Raw genomic sequence first — 24,316 nt, 5'->3', positions numbered from 1 at the left:
CTCTGAAGCTATACTTAATTGTTACAAGTTCACGTGCACAAGAAATGTTTGATTTTGCCATTGCAATTACTTGTTGACAACAAATGATCTTTGATTATCATTAGTTACAGACAATAAACGGTCATTGATCATGTGAATGCAAGTAGAAGTTGTTGTTGATGGCAAATGACACTGACTGGTTTTTTCGTGTCAAATGTTTTTTATTTCTTCTACGAAATATTATGCATTTATAGAGCCATATAATTAAAGTTTTCGGGGATTGATTTATCTAGCCGGTTCCACAACTCTACTTATAGAGCAAACCGATGAAAATAAGAAATTTTATTGAAACAATTGTATTTTTTTGACTATACACAGAGAAAAAAAAAGTTTAAATTATGAATAATTTTTATAAAAAAAAATTTATTTTTATTAGTTTGATTCATAGGTGGAACTATAGATCCAATTTAAATAAAAATAATTTAAGAATTTCAATTAAAAATTAGTTTTAGTTGTTGTTAGCTCGATATAGTTTACATTTTTGTTAAAATTTAGCCTAATATCTATATGAAATTTTAATATTTTATTAATATAATGCGTCTGCTGATGAAAACTAATATGAAATTAATTATTACATAAGAAATAATGGAGTATATAATGTAAGAGTCTTTTGTTTTGTTTTCCACGCCAATATATAATTTAGTGGTAATTATATATACGACCTGACAATAAATCCAAATTTATTTTATGTTATTAATGATTTATTAGCCGTTCAGCTTATTCATTCGCATAATAATAAAATAAACTTATTTGTTTAAGAAAATTGAACATACCACAAAATTCAAGTAATAAAGTTCATAGAGAAATTTACATATTTTGGCTAGTTTTTATATACAAAGTACTTGTGATTTATGACTAAATGAAGGTGATTCGATAAAAAATTCTCAAAAGCAGTGGAGATTTAAATTTTTGAAGTGATTAAAAAATAATAATAAAATTGCTCATCGGCATGTCCAATCTTCTATCTAAGGTTGAGAAGAAAATGGTTTCTGAAAAATTCATTAAAGAATAATATTTGCTTATTTTACATCCCCAAAAAAAATGTTAATTAGCATCTAAAATCCTTAAATTAATAGTTCAAGGCTTTTTTTTTTTTCCGGTCCATTATTATCCAATGGAACTGATTTCGGGTCGGATGGGCCATCATTGGGCTGAGTATCTTTGTTCGGTCCATCAATTATGGTAGTAACTAGTAATGGGCCAAAATTTATAATCAATTCCTAGCCCATGTTTATTGAATAAAAATTCAGTTCTTGTTGATCTCTTTCCCTTAAAAATATTTTTCTTTAAAAGAACTAGTTTATCAATTATTAAAATTTAAAATTATATTAAAATTAATCAACTACAATAATAATTATATTTATTTTAATACATTTTAAATTTTAACATTTGATAAATTCTTCTTTATACTTGGTTTACTTTCGTTTATATAAAATTTAACAAAAAAAAAAAAGAAAATTAATGCTAGTTCAGACTGTTCAAAAATTTCCAAAATAAATAAAATAAATTTCTGTTTCCATAATAATCGATATATTTTCCTTTTTTAGGACATATATAGTGATAAATTTAATTAAATAAGATCAACAGCTAAACTTTAAATGGAATAATATTTCATAAAATACTTTTTTAATTTATAAACACGAAAATAAATATTACCACTCACCATCTCAACAGCAAAATAAAATATAAATAATAAAAAAATCTCATTCATACTTGACCACTGGCAAAAGGTAACTATTCAAAAAATTCAACTTTTAAAAAACAACCGACAAAAATAAAAAAAAAAGGAGTTCTGAAGTCCACTTTGCAATAACCAGATGCAATGCAAACCGGCCAAAACAGACGTACGTATCTTGCACGCGAACAAAACTTAACAAATAAATTAAATAAAATCCCCTACGCAACAACTCTTCCATTTCTCACTTATAAAACCTCATTGTATTATTTATTTATTTATAATTTATGCTTAATAACTGTTATTTCAGTTTCTGCTTCATACAGATCGGTCTTGTCGCCTTGTGCTTCGCGTCAACGACAATGGATACGAACATGGCTTTGGTGAAGTCAATATTGAGAGAATTTAGAGTTTCTGCGAATTCGTTCTTATCGGAATATGAACCTCTCGATTTGCTTATTGCTCCGTTTCTCACCTTTCTTCTCGCTCGAATTCTCCGTTCATTTCTTCGCGTTATTTATGAAAATGGACTCAAAGCCACTGTTTTAGGGTTCTTCATGAGCTTCATTAAGTATGTAATCTCTATTCACTCTATTTTCTGGAATTTCAATTGATTTTTAGTTAAACGGTTTTTTTGAATATATTAACTGTTCACTCTATTTTCTGGAATTTCAATTGATTTTTAGTTAAACGGTTTTTTAAATATATTTACTGTTTCGTTATTGATTTTATTGTTATTCATACGAAGGCTGGTGCCTGGAGTCAAGAGCTACATCGATGCTGAAAAGCAGAAGGTTCGTTCGTTTTTTGTATGGTTTTTATAACTAATTGGTTAGGTGAATTGTTTTTTAGTCAGTGTTTCTCTAATTCGTGGGGTCTGTTTTGACTTGGATAATTATGATATTGGCACTGGGTGTTTGTTCAGTTGCATTTAACCAACACAAAAGAAAAATTTTAAAAGCAGTAGTTGCATTTAATGCACATTTTTAGTTTTCTTGTATTAGTTTAATTAATGATTTCAATCAGTAGCCTGTCCAGGGCTCCGATTTGTTTTAGGGATTTTTAAATTATATAGAATTGCGAGTAACAAAATTAATAGCTGATGTTATATGGTCCTTTTCTTGGTTGATTAACAATTACATTGATCAAGTAACCTTTGGAGTTGCGCAGCATGAACATTGTAGTGTGTAGGTGATGTTGACCCTCACTTTGGAGATTTATTTGACACTTTTAGCTTCTAGCCAATATCAATGTGATAGGATAAGTCACTCTCCCAAGAGAAGGTTTCTGCTTAGTAAACTGTAATTGAGATTAATTACCATTTTAGAGAGACATTAATTTGTAAGTTGACCTTATATTTCAGTGTTTTGGAAGGTAGAAAGACACTAAGGAGAGTTCTAGAAGCTTTTGAGCAAATTATGATGAGAGATCTGGAGGCCTCTTTAACTGGTTTATCACACGACTAATAAATACCCTTTGTAGATTTTTTAATTTCAGCTCTCAAGTACCAATTCTCTGTTATGCTTGCTTCCATTTCCATCGTAGTATGTATTGGGTCTCTTCCTTTGCGTGTCAAATAATTAAAACCAGGGTTTGTTTCTGAAACTGCCAACATTTGCTTTAATCTTGTTGAGCGTTGGCCTTGGAACATGTAGGTTGTGGATCAGTTGCAGTCTGGTACTAAATCTAAACGAGAAAGCTGGAGGTCAGAGTTGCCAAGAGAAGGCTTAGGCACACGAGTGATAGAGGAAATGAAAGAAGAGAAAAGGAATGATGTAGTTTGGCAAGGAAAATGCTCTGGTACAGTGTATGTTTGCAATCATTACCAAGCATTCCATTTATAAGTACCTATGCATCGATGATAAGGAACTTTAAAAAGTTTCTCATTTATGTTTTGTTTTATTTTATTTATATATTATTTTGCAGCTACATTGGGGGAAGTGAATCTGAAGGACATTTTGCTTTGATAAACGAGGCATGTTCAATGTTAGTAAGAGAAGCACAAGTACTGCTTTTATTTATTTTGTCATCTTTAGATAATTAAGTTGCTTTTTATGTGAATTTGATTCTTATTTACTTCGATTTGATCGGTGAATAAACTATATGTTTGGATAAAAGAATAATGCTGCGGTAGACTTTTACATTTTCTGTTCACTGCTTCATTTCAAGATACACTATACCCCTATTTATCCACGGAAGCAAGCTGCCTGATAACTTTATTTTGGCATTGTATTTAGCTTACTGGTCAGAAAAGAAATGCTTCTAGATTTGCTTAATTATTGTAGAGTTGTGGGTGGATGTGGAGGGTGATGCATGCATTTATCTTAACTAAAGAGGGTGTTATAGTTTGTCTTGACAATTTGCACTAGTTAATTTCTCAAGCACTGCTAAGAACTATAAGAAGTCCCCTCACCTCCTATGTTGAACATTAAAATGCTTTTGAAATGATGAACCTGAAAAAATTAATATTTATTAATACCAATTAACATTTTGGATACTCAGTTTATGGGAACTGTAAAATCGTTTGATTTGAAACACCATGACTTTGCTTCCACAATATTATTATACTTGGGAAAAGCCTTTGGCATATGCTTTAGTGCAATTACCACTTTAAGCTTATGTTTTCACCATTCCTCTTTGGACTCTTTGATTGAGTTCGATATTTATTATTTACTTGAAAGCATGATAGGTATGTGGCATTTGCTGAATGATTCCTTCCCATTCACTCACTCTTTGGCTACCCCTCAGTAAAACTTATTTGGAATTTGTTTCAGGTTTGCACATACCAACCCATTGCATTCTGATGTATTCCAGAGTGTAGCACGATTTGAGGCTGAAGTGGTTTCAATGACAGCTTCACTTTTTGGTGGCAAAGAAAAGGCTTCTGGAGGAGAAATATGTGGAAACATGACATCAGGTGGCACTGAAAGTATATTGTTGGCTGTGAAATCATCCCGTGACTATATGAAGGCAAAGAAGGGAATTACAAGACCTGAAATGTATGCCAATTTTTAAGATCTGATTTCATTTTTTCGTTACTTTATCCCTTAATTAAGAATTGCTAACAAAAGTGTTTCCTTCCTAAGCATAGGATAATACCTGAATCCGGACACTCAGCATATGACAAGGCAGCACAGTACTTTAATATCAAGCTGTGGCGTGTTCCTGTAAATAAAAAATTTGAAGCAGATGTGAAAGCAATAAGGCGGCACATTAACAAGAATACCATTTTGGTATACATTCTGAACTCAATAGATTTTACTTCTTGTGTTTTTCAATGTTCCTCTCTAGCAAGATAAGTTGATTTTTTCCCATGTTAAGGCTGCTTCATCTAACGTTAGATGTGATTTACAAGTTGACCTGATGCTGTTGATGCTGCAGATTGTTGGATCTGCACCAGGATTTCCACATGGCATCATTGATCCTATTGAGGTAGATTTCCATGCCCTGATGCATGCATTCTCATTTTACTTGCATTTATTGTTCTGTGATGGCTGTTTTTTCAAATTTATAAAAAATTTCTTTTGCAGGAGCTTGGTGAATTGGCTTTTCAATATGGGATATGTCTCCATGTCGACCTCTGTCTTGGCGGTTTTGTATTACCTTTTGCTCATAATCTTGGGTATGCCTGATTCTTTTAGCAACCGATTATCTTTCTTTTGGCAGTTGCCAATTGGAGCGCTATGCTCCGAAACTGAACCATGAAATTTTTATTGAAGGAGCTGGACCTCTTTTAGTATAAAATTTAGTTTCACTCGTCATGGAATCATGGTTTTTACAGATTATGGATTCTTTTTTGAGTTTCCTCTTGAACATGTGTGTTTGTCTATGCATATGTTCTTGTGCCAAGGATTTCGAGAATAGAAATGTGCAGCACGTAAGGTTAAGCTCCAATGTGTACTAGCTTTGGAACTGAAGCCTATTCACTATATTTCTTAGACTCAATTGAAAGCTACCAATAGCTGTGCTGTTATTCTAGATGCAGAGGCTGTTTGTGATTTTGGTTCTCAGCAGTTGATAGATGGCATAATATATTAGACGCATCTTTTATTGGTTTTGGAAGGCCTCATATCAATTGGATGATCTTGCTATCAGTTTTGGGAGTTATTATGATAATTGATGAATTGATAACGTGTCTGTTATATATTGGTGTTGCATTTTTTTTTACTGCCTTAAAAGTCTTAGCCGATGATATCTCCACAGATCATTCCTCTGATTTAGGAACAGATTACAATTAATTTCCTGTAATTAATCTCTGTAATTCCTTTCCATATTCTGTTTGTATTCTCCCTATTTAAAGGGTCTTGTACATCAATACAAAATCATCAAGAATTCCAAATCCTCAAACACTTTCATGGTATCAGAGCTTCGGTTCTGAAAATTATCCCTCCCTCTCCTTTCTCTCTCATATTTTTTTTAGCTGCTGCCGCCGATAGCCATGACACAAACAGAAGTCCCATCTTCGACCTCCAACCCTAAAACACCCACCCCCATTCACCCTGCCTACTCTGTGACTAACATCCAATCAAAAATAAGAACCCTAGATGGTAGCACAGTTACATACACATCATGGGTGAAATTATTCAAGTTTCATTCTATTGCATACCGTGTTCTTGATCACATTGATGACACGCCACCCCCAGCCTCTACAGATCCATTATACAGTGCCTGGAAAGAAATAGATGCCTTGGTGTCTCAATGGATTTACAATACCGTGTCTGATGAACTGCTCACCCGCATCCTCGACACTGAAGCTACGGCTAGAAAAACATGGCTGAAACTTGAGAAAATCTTCCTTAGCAACAAGAAAGCAAAAGCGGCAGCTCTTGAAACAAAATTCGTTAATCTCACCCTTGCAGCCTGCAGTTCCGTTGATGATTACTGCAAGAAATTGAAAGACATCGCCGACCAACTGAACGATGTTGACCAACCAGTTACAGAATCCCGATTGGTCTTACAACTGGTTCGTGGCCTTTCTCAAGAATTCGACGCCATAGCTTCTCTTATTAACTCACAAAACGTAGACTGGGACCTTGCACGAACCATGTTGAATGATGAGGTCATTCGCCAGGCTGCACGACAACAAACCACCTCTGTCCTTGTCGCTCCAACCACGCAAACAAACCAAACCCAGCCGGCCGCAACTCAACAACCTGAAAACAATCAGCCTCACAACAGTTCTTACCACTCCAATTATAGAGGCCGTGGTCGAGGCAGACGTGGCAGAGGCAGAGGACGCGGCTATAGGGGAAACTCTACGGGGACTCCTTGGGCTATAACACATCAGTCCGCCAATCAAACCTACCCAAAATGCGCTTGGTGGAACACTCCACCTTGTCCCTACCCAACACAAACTCCATGGCCACCAAATCAAATTCAAAACACACCCACTGCCCATTATGCCGCTTATTCAGAATAGCAGCCATACGGCCCAGCACCACCATATCCCCCTCCACCGCATACTGGATATGATGCTTTAAGTCCTTCCGATCTCAGCCAAGCTTATAACACGATGCAACTCAACTACACAGATCCAAATCTGATCATGGATACAGGGGCAGAACGTCATGTCACCGACAACCGAGGTATGATTCGCAACCCTGACTCTTTTCCTGTTAACACTAAACTTTTAGTCGGTAACGGACACTATTTACCAATTGAGGGCTCAGGAACAGGTTACCTTCCCATCCTTAACCGTACATACATCCTCCCAAACATACTTTACAGCCCACATATCATTAAAAATTTATTATCTGTCCGCCGTTTTACACGTGATAACAATATTTCTGTTGAATTTGACCCTTTTGGTTTCTCTTTGAAGGACCTCAAAACGGGACAGCTCCTTTCCCGCCACAATAGTATCGGAGATCTCTATCCTGTCACTCCACCAACCCTACCACCACAAGCTTGTTCAATCACATCTCCAAATTTACCTTGGCACGATCGCCTCGGTCACCCTGGCACACAAGTTTTAGATGTTTTAACCAAACAGTTTGGTCTTCCTTGTAATAAGAACAAGCATTTATTTTTTTGCAATTCTTGTCATTTATCTAATAGCAAACGATTACCTTTTTAGAGTCAAATTCCTTTACTTTTTCACCATTTGATATAATACACTGTGACTTGTGGACCTCCCCTATTCCAACCAAATCTGGATATAAATACTACATGGTGCTAATTGATAATTTTTCCAATTATGTGTGGGTATACCCTCTCAAGTTCAAATCTGAAACTTTCACCACCTTTACTAAATTCCATAAACTCATAGCCACCCAATTCAACCGTAATATCAAAACTTTTCAATGTGACTTGGGGGGAGAATTTGACAACCATAACTTCAAAATTTTTGCCCAACAACATGGTCTGTTATTCCGTTTTTCATGCCCCCAAACATCTTCCCAAAATGGTCGGGCTGAACGCATGATTCGTCGTCTCAACGACATCATCCGCTCACTCCACATCCATGCTCAATTACCACCTATGTTTTGGGTCGAAGCACTTCACACTGCTGCCTATCTCCATAACATCCTTCTAGCCAAACGTCTCAATTATTTCACACCCACTTTTGCCGTATATCTCCGCCACCCGACATACGATCACTTACATGTGTTCGGGTGTGCTTGTTATCCCAATACCTCCCAACCCCACAAATTACACCCAAGATCCGTTAGATGCATCTTCCTTGGATACCCTCCAGATTTTAGGGGATACCGATGCTTTGACCCTACAATCGGGAAGATCCACATATCACGACATGTAACCTTTGATGAACAAACTTTCCCATACACCATTCCAACTCCACCCAAAACATACACATTTCTTGATGAACAACCACCACCAGGATTTCAGTTTATACAACCTCACCCAACACCAAACACCACCCAAACCCAAAAACGCCCAATCTCTCCTTACCCCATAATATACACCCGCCGCCATAAACAACAGCCCCTTAACCCAGTGGCCAATGCTACAGCACCCCAACACACTGCTGCACCTGTCTCACAAAATCCCAACACTCAGACCACCGCTGTATCAAAACCCACACAGAATACCCATCCAATGACCACCCGCTCCAAAGCTCGCCATGCCCTTATGACCACCTCAATTTCACCAATACCCACCTCTTATGCAAAAGCTTTTTCTGACCCTCATTGGTTAAATGCCATGCAGGCTGAGTTTCGTGCTTTGTAGGAAAATGATACATGGGAACTCGTGCCTCGCCCTCCTGACCGACCGGTCATTCGGTGTATGTGGCTTTTTCGTCACAAATTTAAATCAGATGGGTCACTTCAAAGGTACAAAGCACGTTTGGTGGTAAATGGCAAATCTCAAACGGTGGGCATTGACTGTGACGATACTTTTAGTCTCGTATTGAAACCTGCAACTATACGGACTGTGTTATCCATTGCAGTTTCCCGTTCTTGGCCAATACACCAGTTGGATGTTAAAAACGCGTTTTTACATGGGCATTTAAATGAAACTGTTTTTATGCATCAACCCCCGGGTTTCACAGATAGAAGATACCCTCATTTTGTGTGCAGATTGAAAAAATCCCTTTATGGGCTCAAACAGGTGCCACGGTCATGGTACACCAGATTTGCAACCCATCTGCTGTCTCATGGGTTTCGCAGCAGTGTGTGTGACAATTCCCTATTCATTTTCTCAAAGGGAAATCAGCTTGCTTATTTACTTCTGTATGTTGATGATATAGTGCTCACTGCCTCTTCTAATGAGTTATTACAGAATATTATCCGCATGCTCTCACGAGAGTTTGCAATGACAGATTTGGGCCGGGTGCATCATTTCCTGGGAATCAAAGTGACACGGACATCTGGTGGGTTATTTTTGGATCAGTCTCAATACACAAAGGATATCATCTCCAGAGCTTCAATGTCCTCTTGCAAACCGTGTGCCACCCCAGTCGATCTATCATCAAAACTGAGTGCTTCTGATGGACCTCTATTCCATGATCCAACATTGTACCGCAGTCTTGCTGGCGCATTACAGTATCTCACATTCACACGCCCAGATATATCATATGTTGTTCAACAAATATGCCTCTTCATGCATGAACCGCGGGATCCACACTATGCCTTTCTCAAAAGAATAATCCGATATTTACAAGGCACAGTTGACTACGGTATAAGAATTGGCAAGACAAATACACATACCTTGGTAGCATACTCAGACGCAGATTGGGGTGGATGCCCAGACTCCAGAAGATCAACTAGTGGCTACTGTGTTTTCCTTGGTGATAATTTGATTTCATGGTCTTCAAAACGGCAGCCTACTATCTCACGGTCTAGTGCAGAGGCATAATATAGAGGAGTAGCCAATGCTGTTGCAGAGACCACCTGGCAATTTACTTCTGGAATTACACCTCCCACTTCAGCAGGCCTCCGTTGTATACTGTGACAATGTTTCCGCAGTGTATATGTCTGACAATCCTGTCCAGCATCAACGCACAAAACACATTGAGATCGACATACACTTTGTAAGGGAGAAAGTTCGAATAGGCCACATTCGGGTCTCACATGTCCCATCTGCTTTTCAATATGCTGACATCTTTACCAAAGGCCTATCTCGACAGTTGTTCCAGTCATTTCGATCCAGCTTGAGCGTCTGTCCTCCGCCCGCTCAAACTGCGGGGGAGTCTTAGCCGATGATATCTCCACAGATCATTCCTCTGATTTAGGAACAGATTACAATTAATTTCCTGTAATTAATCTCTGTAATTCCTTTCCATATTCTGTTTGTATTCTCCCTATTTAAAGGGTCTTGTACATCAATACAAAATCATCAAGAATTCCAAATCCTCAAACACTTTCAAAAAGATGCTTATCAGGATCAATCTCATCACATGTCCATGCTCATTTCCTGGCTTTGATTTTTCCTTTTCAGGTACCCGATACCACCTTTTGATTTTTCTGTTCAAGGAGTAACCTCAATGTCAGTGGATGTGCATAAATATGGGCTGGCTCCTAAAGGAACAAGTATAGTTCTATACAGAAATCACGATATTAGAAAGGTAAAGTCTACTACTGCATGATTATAAGATATTGTTTTCATCTGTTAAGTGCAGTGACATATAAATTTCTCTACTTGCTTTCAAGTTTGAAATCCCAATGCCATTCCAATTTTATTGGACACAATGTGCTGGTGCTTCATGCAATTCATCTTAGCTCCAGGAAACTTCATCAGTTGATTTTATGCAAATTGATACTGCTTAGGATTTTTGTCTTTTGCCACAGAATTTGAATTCACAATACCATACATTGCTTCAATAGCTATTGGATTGTTACTATTGTTGCCTCTTTTTACTCTGTTGCCTCTTCAAGGTAATCAGTAGTTGGAGGACAAACAAAATCTTGGTAAATGGGATATTTGCATAAATGTTTTGCTGGAAGCGTAGATTTCTTGTTTTATATGTAGCTCATTAATTTGTTAATGCTTGTCCTTAATTATTTTTTTTCTAATATTAGTTTCTTGTCATGACATTGGTTATTTATGCTTGGCTCCTCGGCTCACTGTTTTCCAACAGCATCAATTTGTTGCTGGTAAGTCGACTTTCCTATCCAAACAAACTTTAGAAAGAACTTTTTTGATCAATGTCAAGTATTTTGGTTTTTAATCACAAATATCTTGTTCTAGAGGTGGCCTAACTGGCAACTACTATTTAGTTTTATCTCATCATTTTCCCTAAAAGATTACGACCGTCTGACTCATAATACTGTGCCTAAAAATGGTGAGAAAGAATGTGCTTCTTGCGGTGGGAATGGAGGACTGGTTTTCCGGTATTGCCAAACAACGTTGTGATAAATTAATGGGACCACTGGGGACATCCATAGGCAATACCTTTTGGGAAGACAAACTGCTTTTATTAATATTTTAGTTGTATAATAGGATTTCTTATTTTTTGTTGTTTCAAGTTTATGTTTTGCATTCAATATCTGTTCTCCTTTTGTCCTTCCTGCAGTCACTGAGTGGTCAGGTGGGCTCTATGTTTCTCCTACCATTGCTGGAAGCAGACCTGGGAGTTTAATAGCTGGGGCTTGGGCAGCAATGATGTCAATAGGACAAGAAGGTGTCTGCATTTGGTTTCGCTTATTGCTTATTAAGATATTTTCTTTGATGCTATATTTTTGTTTTGATAGTTGTTTCGTTAAATTTTAAAGGTTATTTGAAGAACACAAAAGCAATAATGGACGCATCAAAAAAAATACAGCAAGGGTTTGTATTTTTACTGCCATTTTTCTTTGCACTACTTTGGATTATGCAATTGAATTATTGAAATTGAGTCTTCTTCTTCTTTAGAATAAAGGAGATTCCTGAATTATTTATCATTGGAAGACCAGATATGACAATCGTGGCATTTGGATCAAATGTTCTAGATATATTTGAAGTCAATGATATTATGTCATCAAAAGGCTGGCATTTGAATGCATTACAGAGACCTAACAGGTAATCAATTTACGTGGAAACACACGTACAAAAAATGACATATTCGTCTCCGGTAGCAAGTAAATCTACTATTTCATTGACAAGGAATGTGAAAACATAAATTCCAATTTGAATTGATTGATCCTGAATGGTCACAATATCTGATAATTCGTATCCATCATTGCATTCTAATTAGTGGCAGCTGAACATAAATTTGTCGAGAATATTTTACATACTAATTGTTTCTTTCTGCTAATTTTGCGATATCAGCCTTCACATCTGCGTGACCCTACAACATGTATCGGTTGTTGAGGACTTCCTTAGGGATTTGAGGGAATCTGTTGAAACTGTAAGTTCTATGAAAAAAAATTATGAAATCAGCTTATAGTTCTTTAGTAAATATGAGGTGCTTCAAAATTTGTTTTTCATTTTGGGTGCTGGTGGAGGATGAGTTATATTGTAGTAATGTCTCAATCATCTTATCTTTCTTTACTTGAATCTTTCAGGTGAAAGAAAACCCAGGTCCCATAAGTGGAGGCCTAGCTCCAATTTATGGCGCCGCGGGAAGGATACCAGATAGAGTTATGGTTCAGGAGTTGTTAGTGAATTTCATGGACAGTACATGCTAGTGTCATTCCCTACCTTTTGAATTCAATTTTTTTCTTTTTAATTTATTACTTTTCTCACCTTTGATCTTGTACGAGAATATATCACTAATTATGATTGAAATGGACTTCTACTTATTATTTTCATTTATGGCAAGTAAATTAAATGATTAGTTTAACGGCCTAGCATTTCATCAAAGGTCGGAGACAGTAATGTTTAATCTAAATAATAAAAATAATGTTTTAGTTTAGTTAAAATATTAAAAATTATATAAAAAACTGTTGCGGAGCATATTTTAATCGTATGGGGCTTCCCTGATAAATTTCTGTTGTAAGGGCTGACGTGTTCATGGGCTAGGCTGTAAGTTTCAATTTTTGGAAAAATTTACGGCTGTTTGGGCCCGCTTGATTCTATTTAAACGTTTGACATTTTCTAACTGGACATAAGCTCATATTTCACAGATGCCATGTCCCACTCGCTGGAATGTCGTGTCGTCGAAAAACTGATCAATTCTATCGATTGAATGTCGTGTCATTGGAAGACCGGTTAATTATTTAAAGTATTTAAGAAACGACTTGTCCTTGTGGGCTGCGCCTGTTTTCACCTACTACATTATATATCTACATAAATATAAAATCAAAAGAAAACGCGAATGAGAACTGTGGCGCGATTCCACAACTGTGAACCGTTAATGGAGAATTGATCCTTAACGTCCAAGTTTTTCCCTATTTTTTGGTTTTATGGCCATCATTGATTCTATCTACTGGGTAGCATGTCCAGTCATTCGTGTACGAAAAAGTTTTAGTCGCTATAATGCAGACTCGTTTTTACGCTTTTGGTTCTAACTCTAAAGTGCCTTCCAGTTTATGTGTGGTCATGATCAACAGTGATGATTCATACAGGTCAATTATTAGCTGACCTCTCGGGTATGTAACATTTCTATGTGGAAATTAGGCTTTTTCACCGAATTACAAACAATTTATGAAGTCTTTTTCCATTAAATTAAAAATAATTTGTGAATTATTGTACTGAGTAATTACATAAGTAAATTTCAAGATAAATAGAAAAGTCATAAACAGTCTCACTTAAAATCCACTTGCCTCGATTAAATTCGTGTCGTTTGACAGAATTTACCTAGACATTCAATTAATCAGACAATAACCACCAAAATATTTTTGCCCAACAATAGCTATTAAATAAATAAAGACAAAAGCAATAAATAAGAGAGAATACTAGAATTTTAACGAGTTCGGCCAATTTTGCCTACGTCCTGGACATTACCAAACTTATATTTCACTGAAGAAATATACAAATTGAGAAAGGAGAGAAACTTGTCTACCCTACTAAGTATTGGAAGACAACTTGGGACGATTAAAATGAAACTAGGCTACTTTTATAGCCAAAAAGAGCCCCTCTCCCTTCCTAAAATCCCGACGTGGGATATTTGCCATATAACCAACAATTTCTTCTTCTTCTTCTTCTTCTTATTATGAATGATTAGATGAGTATTCAAAATATGGAGGAAAGTATTGTTGGATTGATCCATGATTTTTTTAACTTAATGTTAAATTGTGTATGTGCTTTTGTTGCATTGTTGGCTGCTCAATAGAAAATTGGGGATTACCCATGTTTTTTTGGTCCCTGTTAGTAGTTTGTTTGGAGGGAATGAATGTATTGAAACTAGTCTTTCCAAATCCTTCCGAAGATGATAAGCTAAAATTTTGAGAGATAAGATTGAGTTATAATGTTGTTACTTTAATCATAATATTGTTGCTCAATTGCATAATGAATGAATTATTTCTACATTGTCCCGAAGCCCGGTGAGACTTAGCACATCAATTTATAGCTGTGCTTATAAAGAACTTCAGCTCAACTTAATACAGTCTTTGAAACTTCATGATACAATTTGTAAATGCATCATAGAGTCCTTATGTATTCACAACGAAACAATATGCGTTACATTGCAGATCAATTGCTTAAAGGCAGCTTTTTTGGGAAGGACTGCCTCCATTATTTATTCGTTCGCCTCAAGCTCTTCATAATACAATCACTCATATATTGGTAGCAACAATCACCTTACAAACACAATAATGCTTCTTACTAAATTGAAGATGATACTTAAGAATCAAGCTTCACTTCTGACTTTTGCATCCACATTTTAGAGCTCCAACACGAGGTCTACATGCAAAACATAACTGAATTAGCATAGTTGCTTAGAAGTTAGTACCAAGCCTGAAAAAAAAATACTAAATATAGTTACTAGTGCTGAGAGCATATGGCTCTTGAAGCAGTCCATTCTTGTAATGCTTAACTCTAGAGTCACTGCAAAGATGCCATAGAATGTAACTTAAAGGGAAGCTAGAATAAGATCAACAGTGGGAAACATGTTTTGCCAACTACTGACATGTACATTTTCCTTGATCTTAAAGCAGAACCTTCCAGCTATATAATTTATGACTCTAGTTCCTCAGAAGTTGCTGACTATCTGCTTGGGTTTCAGTAAAGTATTTAAGACTGAATTATATGGATACTTACAATCGGCATCTGTTTTGATCCAGTATTCCCTGCTCCCACTTGAGTCACTGCTGCTAAGAGTAAATTGGGGTGGGTTAGATTGACTCTTGTATCGCCTTATGCTCCGCTTTGAAAGGGCTTTTGGCGGAATTATTGTGATCTCTTCATCTGGGACCATATGACCTCCATTGTTGCCGTTCTTCTTGTTTTCATTTTTTGGGGGTTTATCGGCCTTCCGTGGAGCTGTTGAGCTTTCAGGATGAACTTTTCTATGGAACATATGTAGGATCTGCACAGCACAAATTGATCACAGTTTTATACCCAGAATGGTACACATATCATTTAAAACCTGTAATGCAATACTTCTCTGGGGTGAGAATTATGTCAGTTATGCAGTGATTTCATTTGTGTATGTTGAAAAATAGTAAACAGAAGATGGTTGACCCACAAATTTGTCAATTTATTATTTTATTTCATCAATGTTTGGATGAGTATCTGTCCAGATGCATTTTGATGATCATTTGGCTGCAAAATAAGTTTATTAGGATTATTTACTTGCATCACATTGAGATAATAATTCTTACACCGAGTTTGCACATTCATGCACGAAGGATTTTGACAGAGATGGTTTATGAAGTGATACCTTTTGCAGTTTTGTTTCTGTTGAAGCAGAATCAACGGTTCCACCACCAGCAGCAGAGCTCCTAGAGGAAGCATGGAGCATTTTCTTCTTCAGCATCTTTTTCATGAGAGGTACAGAAGATTTGTCAGCTTCCTTTTCCATGCGTTTCTCATCCCTCTCACATTTGCTTCCAGAATTCTCTTCTGCCATTTTAGTCCTCTGGAACAGCTCACCAAGTGATGTCCTGTGCTCCTTCTTTGCCATAGTTGTTGTTTCCGACAGTTCAATTGCTGACCCAAAAAGGTATCCCTGAAGTGGACAGATTGCTGTTCCATTTGCATTGGTATCCTGTCCTTCCATTGGTTTGCCACTAAGGGTAATAGTGCTACCATGACTGCTTCTACCTGCACTGACATAACTGCTTCTTCCTGATGAATCATTGCAACAATCTTCTCTAGCTTCAGCTCCCAGAACCTTCTCCAACTCATCATTGATGAGCTTGAGCTCATTCTCAGTTACTTCAGTCTCTTTTTCAGTTATGTTCTCAACAGAGATGGCAAATGTTGGTGTTGAGGGGTCAGTATTGACAGGATCTGAGCCAAGAGTACCAATTGCAAGAAAACCATGGAATAGTTCAGATATGGCGGCAGATGATTCTTCTTCGTAGTCATCTTCATCTTCTTCTTCTGTTCTTGCTGCTTCTAGACCAGCAAAAGATTTTCGAATGTGATCTTTTTGGGCTTGCTTGAATTGTCTGGTGCCATAGTTTGGTTTTGGGTAGTATTGTTGGTCATCAAGTGATGGCTGTCCTATAAGACAATTGCAGGCGTGTCCTGTTACAAAAAATGTTAAATGGACTAGATTGAAACGATTCTATCATTTCATTTCCTAAGGAGAAAATTATGACTATCTTCTAACATTTTGTCAGTCCAAGATTCAAATTTTTATACATTTCAGACCAACTTCTTTTGTTTCCTGTGGATGTATTCCAGTCAGCATGCTGTATGAGGCATAGGCCCTCTTAAGGAAATAATTCTATTATAATTTATGTGAAGTTTTCAATTCAAACTCTGTTGTCTTTCTTGAAGCGACATTACACATCAAGCTTCTGGTTATGAACCATATATCCTAGTAGACTAATGCGAATCTGCATCCAAGGAATATAGGCTACTTTGTTAATAGCCTTATGGAATGTAATCTAACGCATTTTCAGTTCAAACATTAAACTGCAAATGCATTTGGTTACATTACATTAAATTCCATTATGGAATTACCAAAGTACCCTTATCATTTGGTTCATGTCTATAATCTGAGCTTTGCATGACCATGCAAATATGGTTGTCATTTTTCTTGTTCTCCTTTTTTTTTTTCTTTTTTTTTTTTTTCAGTGCGGTGTGGCAACACAAAACTACAATGATCATTATTTGTGTGGTTATATGCCTATTTTAACAGAAAAATCTATATGATGAAATGAAACTTACCAATGGCAAAATCCTTCAGTTGTTCACTGCTATTCTGCCGAAACTTTCGGTGCATCCAACCTAGTAACTGCAATAAGGTGTGATTTGGTGGTTAGCTCATGAAGCATTGAGGAATATTATTTTCTTTTCCTAGCATAAATAGTTGTACTGTTTTCTTTTTGTTGAAAAAGAAAATGGACTTCACCTTCATTTTCTTTTTCTCTCTTCAGAAGACTGGAGCTTTCTTCACTTTGATTATGATGAGAGGATAGGAGATAAGCCACTTTTCATAATCAGGGGTGGTACTGTTATGAATAGGGTTTCAGTCGCTGCTTGGAATCTCCCAAAGATGAAGATGGCTGGAGAGAAACACAAAGATAATTACAAGATTTGATTGCCTGTTCATTGTCAAGATCAAATCATGTGGACAAATTGATAGTAGGTCCTGGATCCTTCCAGCAGATGAATGTGTGGAAGCCACGTGTGTTTTGTTGCAAGGTTCATCATTTTTTTTTTCATGTTGGCTGTGATTGTTCTGTGTAACACAGTAACAGTCCTGCATTAAGCACTAAATGCAACATTCTTTCGCTATAATAGCATGCATCTTATTTTCTACAAATCTGATAAACCTGTATTTACAGATGCCTATTAACATGCTGATTTGACAGATGGCCTATATGCCTTGTTTGGAACTGTCTTTTGCAGTTTGACACGTTTACACACATGCACTTTCTTTTATCTTTCTAATAATAGCTATTGCTTGTCGATTTTCCTGCTGGGTTGGTGAAGGGGGACTCCGCATTCAAAAGTGGGGACATAAGATAAGAGAATATTTTGTGAGAGTTCAATGTGTTCAAGGACAATTTGACAAAAGAAAAGATCTTTTCTCACTTGGGAATAGCATATAATAAGCTGAATACTTGTTGAATTCCTTTAGTCCACTCCACTACTGGGGGCATTTGTCTAAAATGTCCTTTATCTGAAATATACTAAATTATGATTATCTTTTGTAAAGATCTCCATATTTACAGTATTATTTTGATCTTAAACTTTGCATATTTGCGGTGATCAACTGGTTGAACTCTCTAAAATTATAAAATTTCAGAAGAAACCTGTACAGCTTCAGTTCACTGGAATAAAGCCTTAGCCTTTATGTCAACAGTTTTGCATGTTAGGTTCCACGGTAAAATATTTGTAGTTAGTAACGTTGCCATGCTGTCTTCCACTCGGTGCAATCTAACTGTGAGAGCCTGGTTTTACCTGTGCTGATTGATGATAATATATTAACCTTTAACTTCCTATATAACTGTAGACGATATTAAAGGTTCTCTGACCCCACTACTTCCAGCTAACTTTTTTTCTGTTTGATATTGAAACTGCAAATTGAGATCAGGAAGTTTTTTTTCCTGCAGAGTTAGCCAGTCATGATAATTCTTTACCATCATAAGGTTTGTGTTTTCTCATATTTAGATGATCTGGACCAGGACTTTTGACCTTGAGATACTGAGTGTCAACTTTATCGATAGGAGTGAGCTGATTTGAAGTGAGTTTTTAGCCCAGAGAAAAACCATCTTTGGTTGGAATAAATATCTCTGCAAGTTTATTAATGATTTATGGAAGGCACAAATAGGATAGTAATTGGAAAGCTTGATCTAAATATAACTCATATTCTTCTAAGTGTGAATTATTTAATGTGTTGCGGTTATTTTTTAGAATCTGTTCCTTTTTGGCATATTTTTCACCTAAAAACCAATACTAAATATTTGTATCATTGATTGATTTGCTTAGAATTTAAAGTAATTGATTGAAAAGATTTGAGATATTAATTTCTAAGTGGGAAAAGTGAGCATATATTCCTGTTTCGTGGCAATCAATGATTGAAAATTTAATGTAATGGATCAAACTACGTTGGCTCAAAAGGGATTTGAATTCCTGACTTGGGAAAGCTACTGACTTGTGAAGAAATTGTTAATCTGATAGAAGAAAGAGTCCAAAAAAAAAAAAAAAAAAAAAGAAAAAAAGAAAAAATTGAACTTGTGAATGATTTTAATAGAGAAGGTTAGAAAAATAGCCATATTGGATCTGGGTCAATTATATGCTTGAAGTTAATGATGAACCAAGTGAAATGGACCCTGCAAGAAATTTGAGGTCATAACTTGCGAACTTTAACTTAGGTTGAGTTGTACTTCCTATTTCATAGGGAATTGATTATATTCTGGTGTCATCAATACAAAACTAAAAATGCTGTGGAAATGTTTGAATAGTCGCTGCAGTTTTAAATTTCTAGCTTAAACTAAGAGTAAATTCACGTAGATTTATCATGTGATTGCCCTGATGATATTTCTGTAAAGCAATTTTATGCATGTGTCATCTTGATGCTTGTTTGCATCAAAAGTTTAATACTTCTGAATATGCAGATACTGTCTGAAAAGGTCATGGAGCTGTATCCCAGGTCCCTAGATTCTTGGAGTTCTGCTGGTGAGAAGGAGAAATTGGTACTGCTCCTAAACTGTTGAATGCTTCTCAATGCGTTGGTGAAAATGTCTGTGGTCCTGCTTTCAATTGTTCTAAATTACATTTCAGTAGGTTTGCACATTAAATTTTTGTTGTGATGTGTATACTCATGAACAAAACAAATTATGCTGATAAAGAAAGATGCTCTGAAGATGGAAAGGCGCAGATCAGACACAATCCGAACCATGTGTTAGGTTTCTACATTATAAGCTAATCATATACTAAGAGGGTAGGGTCAAGTGAATTTTATGTGCCTCGCTCTTTTAGGTAGCCAACGTGAAACTAGACCACGAACTTCTGAACAATTTGGCAATTTGCAGCCACAAACATAGCCGGCTCTGCGGTAGAAACCATAAAGGTTCATTCATCCTCACTTGACTTTATTCCATCATTGAGTCTGGACAAGCAGATTTCCATGGTGATGTGAGTTCTATATGGACCCCCATAGTCATGGTGGCTTTTGTCACAATTTAAGTTAACCTTCATTTTGAATTACCTTTTGAGATGGTGGGACTATGCTGTTTCTTTTTCTTTGTTAAAACAGAGACTTCTGGTACAACTCAGCTTAGAATATAAAGCAAACAGAAAGAGTCAAGCAGGTGGTGTGTATGGTAAGTCACCTGTATTATGTTGGCAATAACTTCTTGCATTTGTATGTTAACTAATTGAATGTAATAAATTCATTAGTTCAAGTTGTGTTGGTAATATAATTTTGATTCGATGCTGAACACATGTATGGCCATCAATTGGCCAAGTAAGAATGTGCCATTGACAGATCAGGTTGACAGCGGAAGGACTTCATTAAGCTCAAGTGTGCATACAACCTGAGACAACCCATGCTGTATCAACAAATGTGTCGCCTTTCAATGCCCAGGCCCTGCTAAGATTTTCCTGGAATCTGGCCCCAAGTGCACCTCCACATTCATATGCTTCTGAGCAGAAGAAAACAAGGAGGTTCTGGTTTTTATTGTAGAATTGGTCCTGACTCGGAAACTTGAACTTGTGTTGAAAATCCCGCCTGTACAGTTTTAGGATGATATTCAGATGTTTCATATATCATTTTGGTGCATTTTGTCTTTTAATGTTTATTATTATACCTAGTTCCTATAATTTGGACTGCAAATGTTATATTTTGCTTGTCTAGATTCCTTGTATTCTACACCTAATTCTTTGATTTGGACTGGAAATTTCAGATTTTCCTTGTCCAGAAGATCTAGTTTCTGTGGCCAGTTTCTAAACACGATTTTACCTGTTCGAGCTCAAGATTGACAAGCTTCGATTACAGGTCAGGTTCTTTGATTTGCCCTGCAAATTATTGCAGAATTATAGCATGATAAAGATACATTCTATAATCATTTATGCACCTAATCCTGTACCATAATAACGGAAACTAAACTAAAGAAATATATAACTGCACTTAGATTTTTTTTTTTTTTAATCTTAGAGTCTGTTTATTTCAAGTTCTCAATAACTGCACTTGGCTATCTATGGTGATTAACAATTGGTTAGTTGCTAGAGATTAGAAGGTCAAATGCTACTAATGTTGCAATATTATTTATTATCATTGTTGTTTATTTTATTTTCATGCTAAGATTGGAATAGCATTTAGGAAAATTTCTTCCAACAATGGTGATTCTAAATTTTAAATGATAAAATTTACTTAAAAATACAATCGATTTCGACTGATCGGACCATTTATTCATATCATTGATTGAAATGCTTTTTGATGCAATCGGTGGCATGTACATCAGAAAAAAATCGTATAAAACCTTGCACATGGAATGAAAGGGAAAAGAAAAAGAAGTAATGAAAAAGATTATTATCTCCATAGATGTTTAAAAAAAGCCGGAAATCTCGTTAGCAAAAAAGGGATTTAGGATAATTTTTTTAGGCCTTATTGTCTATTCTGAATGGCAGCAAATGCTATATTTCTCCCTCACTACCAATCTCACTCTTAAGCCTTATCAATGATTTTCTAATTTTGCTAAAAATAACTTGTTTATTTACATTTTTTTTATTTTATGTTTTGGCTTTTTGAACGACTGTGCGTACAGTGTATTTTCTATTTACCCAATAATTTAAAAAAAAAAAAAACAAAAACATCTTAGTCAATGTACATATCAATTTATTTTGATACATCTCTCATTAATCAAATTCAAAACCTACTCTTTTGTCATTTTAAGTCATGGGTTTTTGAGATTTGATTTGTGACAGGTTTTTAACTAGTTCATATCCATTTTCCATCTCTCTAAAATCCATTATAATATAATACATAAAATAATCCAAGAACTATCAGTTTTTGAAAATTTATAAAATATTAAATTAAAAAGATAAACATGTGTGTTTTTTCAATCATAAATAATAGAGGTAATTGATCCATTCTCCATTAAATGCAACATATCTCATTTCATGTTTGAACCATATCGTTTTTGTCCCCCCAACTTCTCATTTTGGCTGCTTAGCATATAAATACACCAAGGAAAAGTTATTCATGTATGACAACTCACAAAACAAGGAAAAAAAAAAAAAAAAGAGAGATGTGATGCTCAAAATAGAAAACTTAAGGTTGGTGATTAATATTGGAAAAGGAGTAGTTTACTTCATCTAAATTGCTAAAATTACCCTAAAGTCACATCACATTAGTTAAGTTCCCAATGAATTGGAGATGATATATTTGCAATCAAAGTAATGAAAAAGAGATGATCCAATTAAGTTAATTCTTTTTTGGTTTGTATATCAATTTCGATTAATTCAAATTTACGCTGGCTGAACAGATTCACGAAAGAGATGCAAAGTGTTTTCTCTCTGATGTTTAAAGTAATTTTATACCCATAATACAAACTTGAGACATCTACTAAAAAAAGAAGGGATTTTTGCTAAGCTCGATAAAATGAATTTCTAGTCAAACGATGTATTACATCTATCTTTCACGATCGGATAGCAATCTTAACTCAATAATTTCATTCCAATCCCTACGTATTGAGATACAAGAAGGGGACCCGAACAATACTCATTTATATACCTAACATGGATAAGATTTTGAGCAAGCTGCCTTTAAGGACAAACCCTAAATTGTCATCACCTCTATGCAGCTTTTTACCCTACTCGAACTACATATCACCATACCCTACAAAAGGACAAACCCTAATTTGCCATTACGTGAATGCCTCTTTGCAACCCTATCTCTCATTTGTAAGGTGTGTCTCTCTCATAATTTTTCTCTCTAATTTACTCCATGCTTTGTAAGTAATATTCTTTTCTTTCATAAAATTTAAATATATATTTTCATTGTTAGGAATCTAAAGACATGTTTAGTATTTCTTTTTGATTGTTGTTGAATAATAAATAAATATATTTGAAAAATGAATCGAGAAAATAATTCAAAAGAAAAAATCGTATTAGTAATATAAGTTCATTTATAATTGAATTATAATTTATGCAGATGAAATTTAATGAATATAAATTTGTAAATTAATTCTATGAAATTATTATTTGCTTATAAAATATATTTAGACCAATTAAACTTCAATATAATTGCGAAATCAACCTTTATCCTTTTAGCCCTAAAGAAGAAATATAATTTCTATATTCAAAACTGAATTATCTTCTCTTTGCCATCATCTTCTGTCGTTGTTGTGCAGTTATTACCATAAATTTCATGTCACATTTTGATATAAGAAACTGAAACTCTAATGGTCCCATCCTCAACCTACTTAAAATTCAAGAATTATCCCTTGTGAGAACAATAAATAAATAAATAAATAAATGAGAATGACTTGTCCAAGCCCGATAGGATCAGCATCGAATTAGCTCATTTCAATTTATCCGCATATATTTTTATGGCATCCAAATCCGAAATCAAATAGTATAATAATCAATTCAAACAAATTTAAATCAATTTGAACTTTGATTAGTTATATGCTTAATTATATATGGCAACCCAAATAAATCCGAAATCAAATGATTTTATGTATCCAAACTAATTGATAAACGAATTTCTAAAGTACCTATGTAAATCCAACCAATTTGAGTCATTTAATTCGGTTCTGCTTACCAGTGGAGCCTAGTCTATTTCCTTTTCATTTTCATTACAAAAATTAAAAATTAAACTCAATCAATCGAGTGTTTTATAATACATAATAATCTCAAAAACAACATTAGAAAAACTACCCAATGTTCTACCATTTATGCTAGTATAGTTCTCTCTTTTTCACCCTCAATTTTCCTATCTACAAATTAAAAATTTATTAAGAACCAACACCAATTTTAAAAAGACAACCACTCACCCACTCAGTGAGAGAAAGTGTTGGGCTTTTCATGGGCTTATCAATCTTAGGTTGCCCTAAAGATAGGGCACTAGGACCAAAATTAGTGGCTTTTAACAAATAAAAAATAGTAATAAAATAAGAAGCAAAAGAACCAAAATTGTTGCAAGGAAATATAAGG

The 24,316-nt window shown here is 35.3% G+C and overlaps 2 protein-coding genes across 3 annotated transcripts; one reads left to right on the top strand and one right to left on the bottom strand.

The window, feature by feature from the left end:
- The first annotated feature begins 1,866 nt into the window (after positions 1-1,866).
- On the top strand, positions 1,867-12,906 carry DPL1 (dihydrosphingosine phosphate lyase). Of its 2 annotated transcripts, XM_089718936.1 has the most exons (16): positions 1,867-1,883; positions 2,041-2,285; positions 2,463-2,508; positions 3,370-3,521; positions 3,641-3,700; positions 4,489-4,713; positions 4,806-4,947; positions 5,096-5,146; positions 5,245-5,336; positions 10,616-10,742; positions 11,256-11,271; positions 11,691-11,798; positions 11,890-11,944; positions 12,029-12,175; positions 12,425-12,503; positions 12,661-12,906. In XM_089718936.1, exons 2-16 carry the CDS (start codon positions 2,077-2,079, stop codon positions 12,781-12,783), a joined length of 1,632 nt encoding a protein of 543 aa, XP_089575062.1. In that variant the 5' UTR covers positions 1,867-1,883; positions 2,041-2,076; the 3' UTR covers positions 12,784-12,906. The 2 variants fall into 2 exon arrangements, with proteins under 2 accessions (XP_089575062.1, XP_089575061.1); XM_089718935.1 differs by lacking the exon at positions 1,867-1,883 and having other exon boundaries at positions 1,933-2,285.
- Positions 12,907-14,494: 1,588 nt separating this feature from the next.
- On the bottom strand, positions 14,495-17,830 carry LOC105644842 (protein LAZY 1). The gene is made up of 5 exons (XM_012230331.4): positions 17,562-17,830; positions 17,378-17,444; positions 15,918-16,729; positions 15,296-15,563; positions 14,495-14,938 (listed from the first exon to the last, which is right to left on the bottom strand). Exons 1-5 carry the CDS (start codon positions 17,565-17,567, stop codon positions 14,919-14,921), a joined length of 1,173 nt encoding a protein of 390 aa, XP_012085721.1. The 5' UTR covers positions 17,568-17,830; the 3' UTR covers positions 14,495-14,918.
- Positions 17,831-24,316: the final 6,486 nt, after the last annotated feature.

The sequence above is a fragment of the Jatropha curcas genome, chromosome 3 (assembly GCF_041381405.1).
Source record: "Jatropha curcas cultivar XTBG-Jc1 chromosome 3, XTBG_Jcur_1.0, whole genome shotgun sequence".
NCBI classification, from domain to species: Eukaryota; Viridiplantae; Streptophyta; class Magnoliopsida; order Malpighiales; family Euphorbiaceae; genus Jatropha; species Jatropha curcas.
This window is presented reverse-complemented; position numbering and strand designations above follow the sequence as displayed.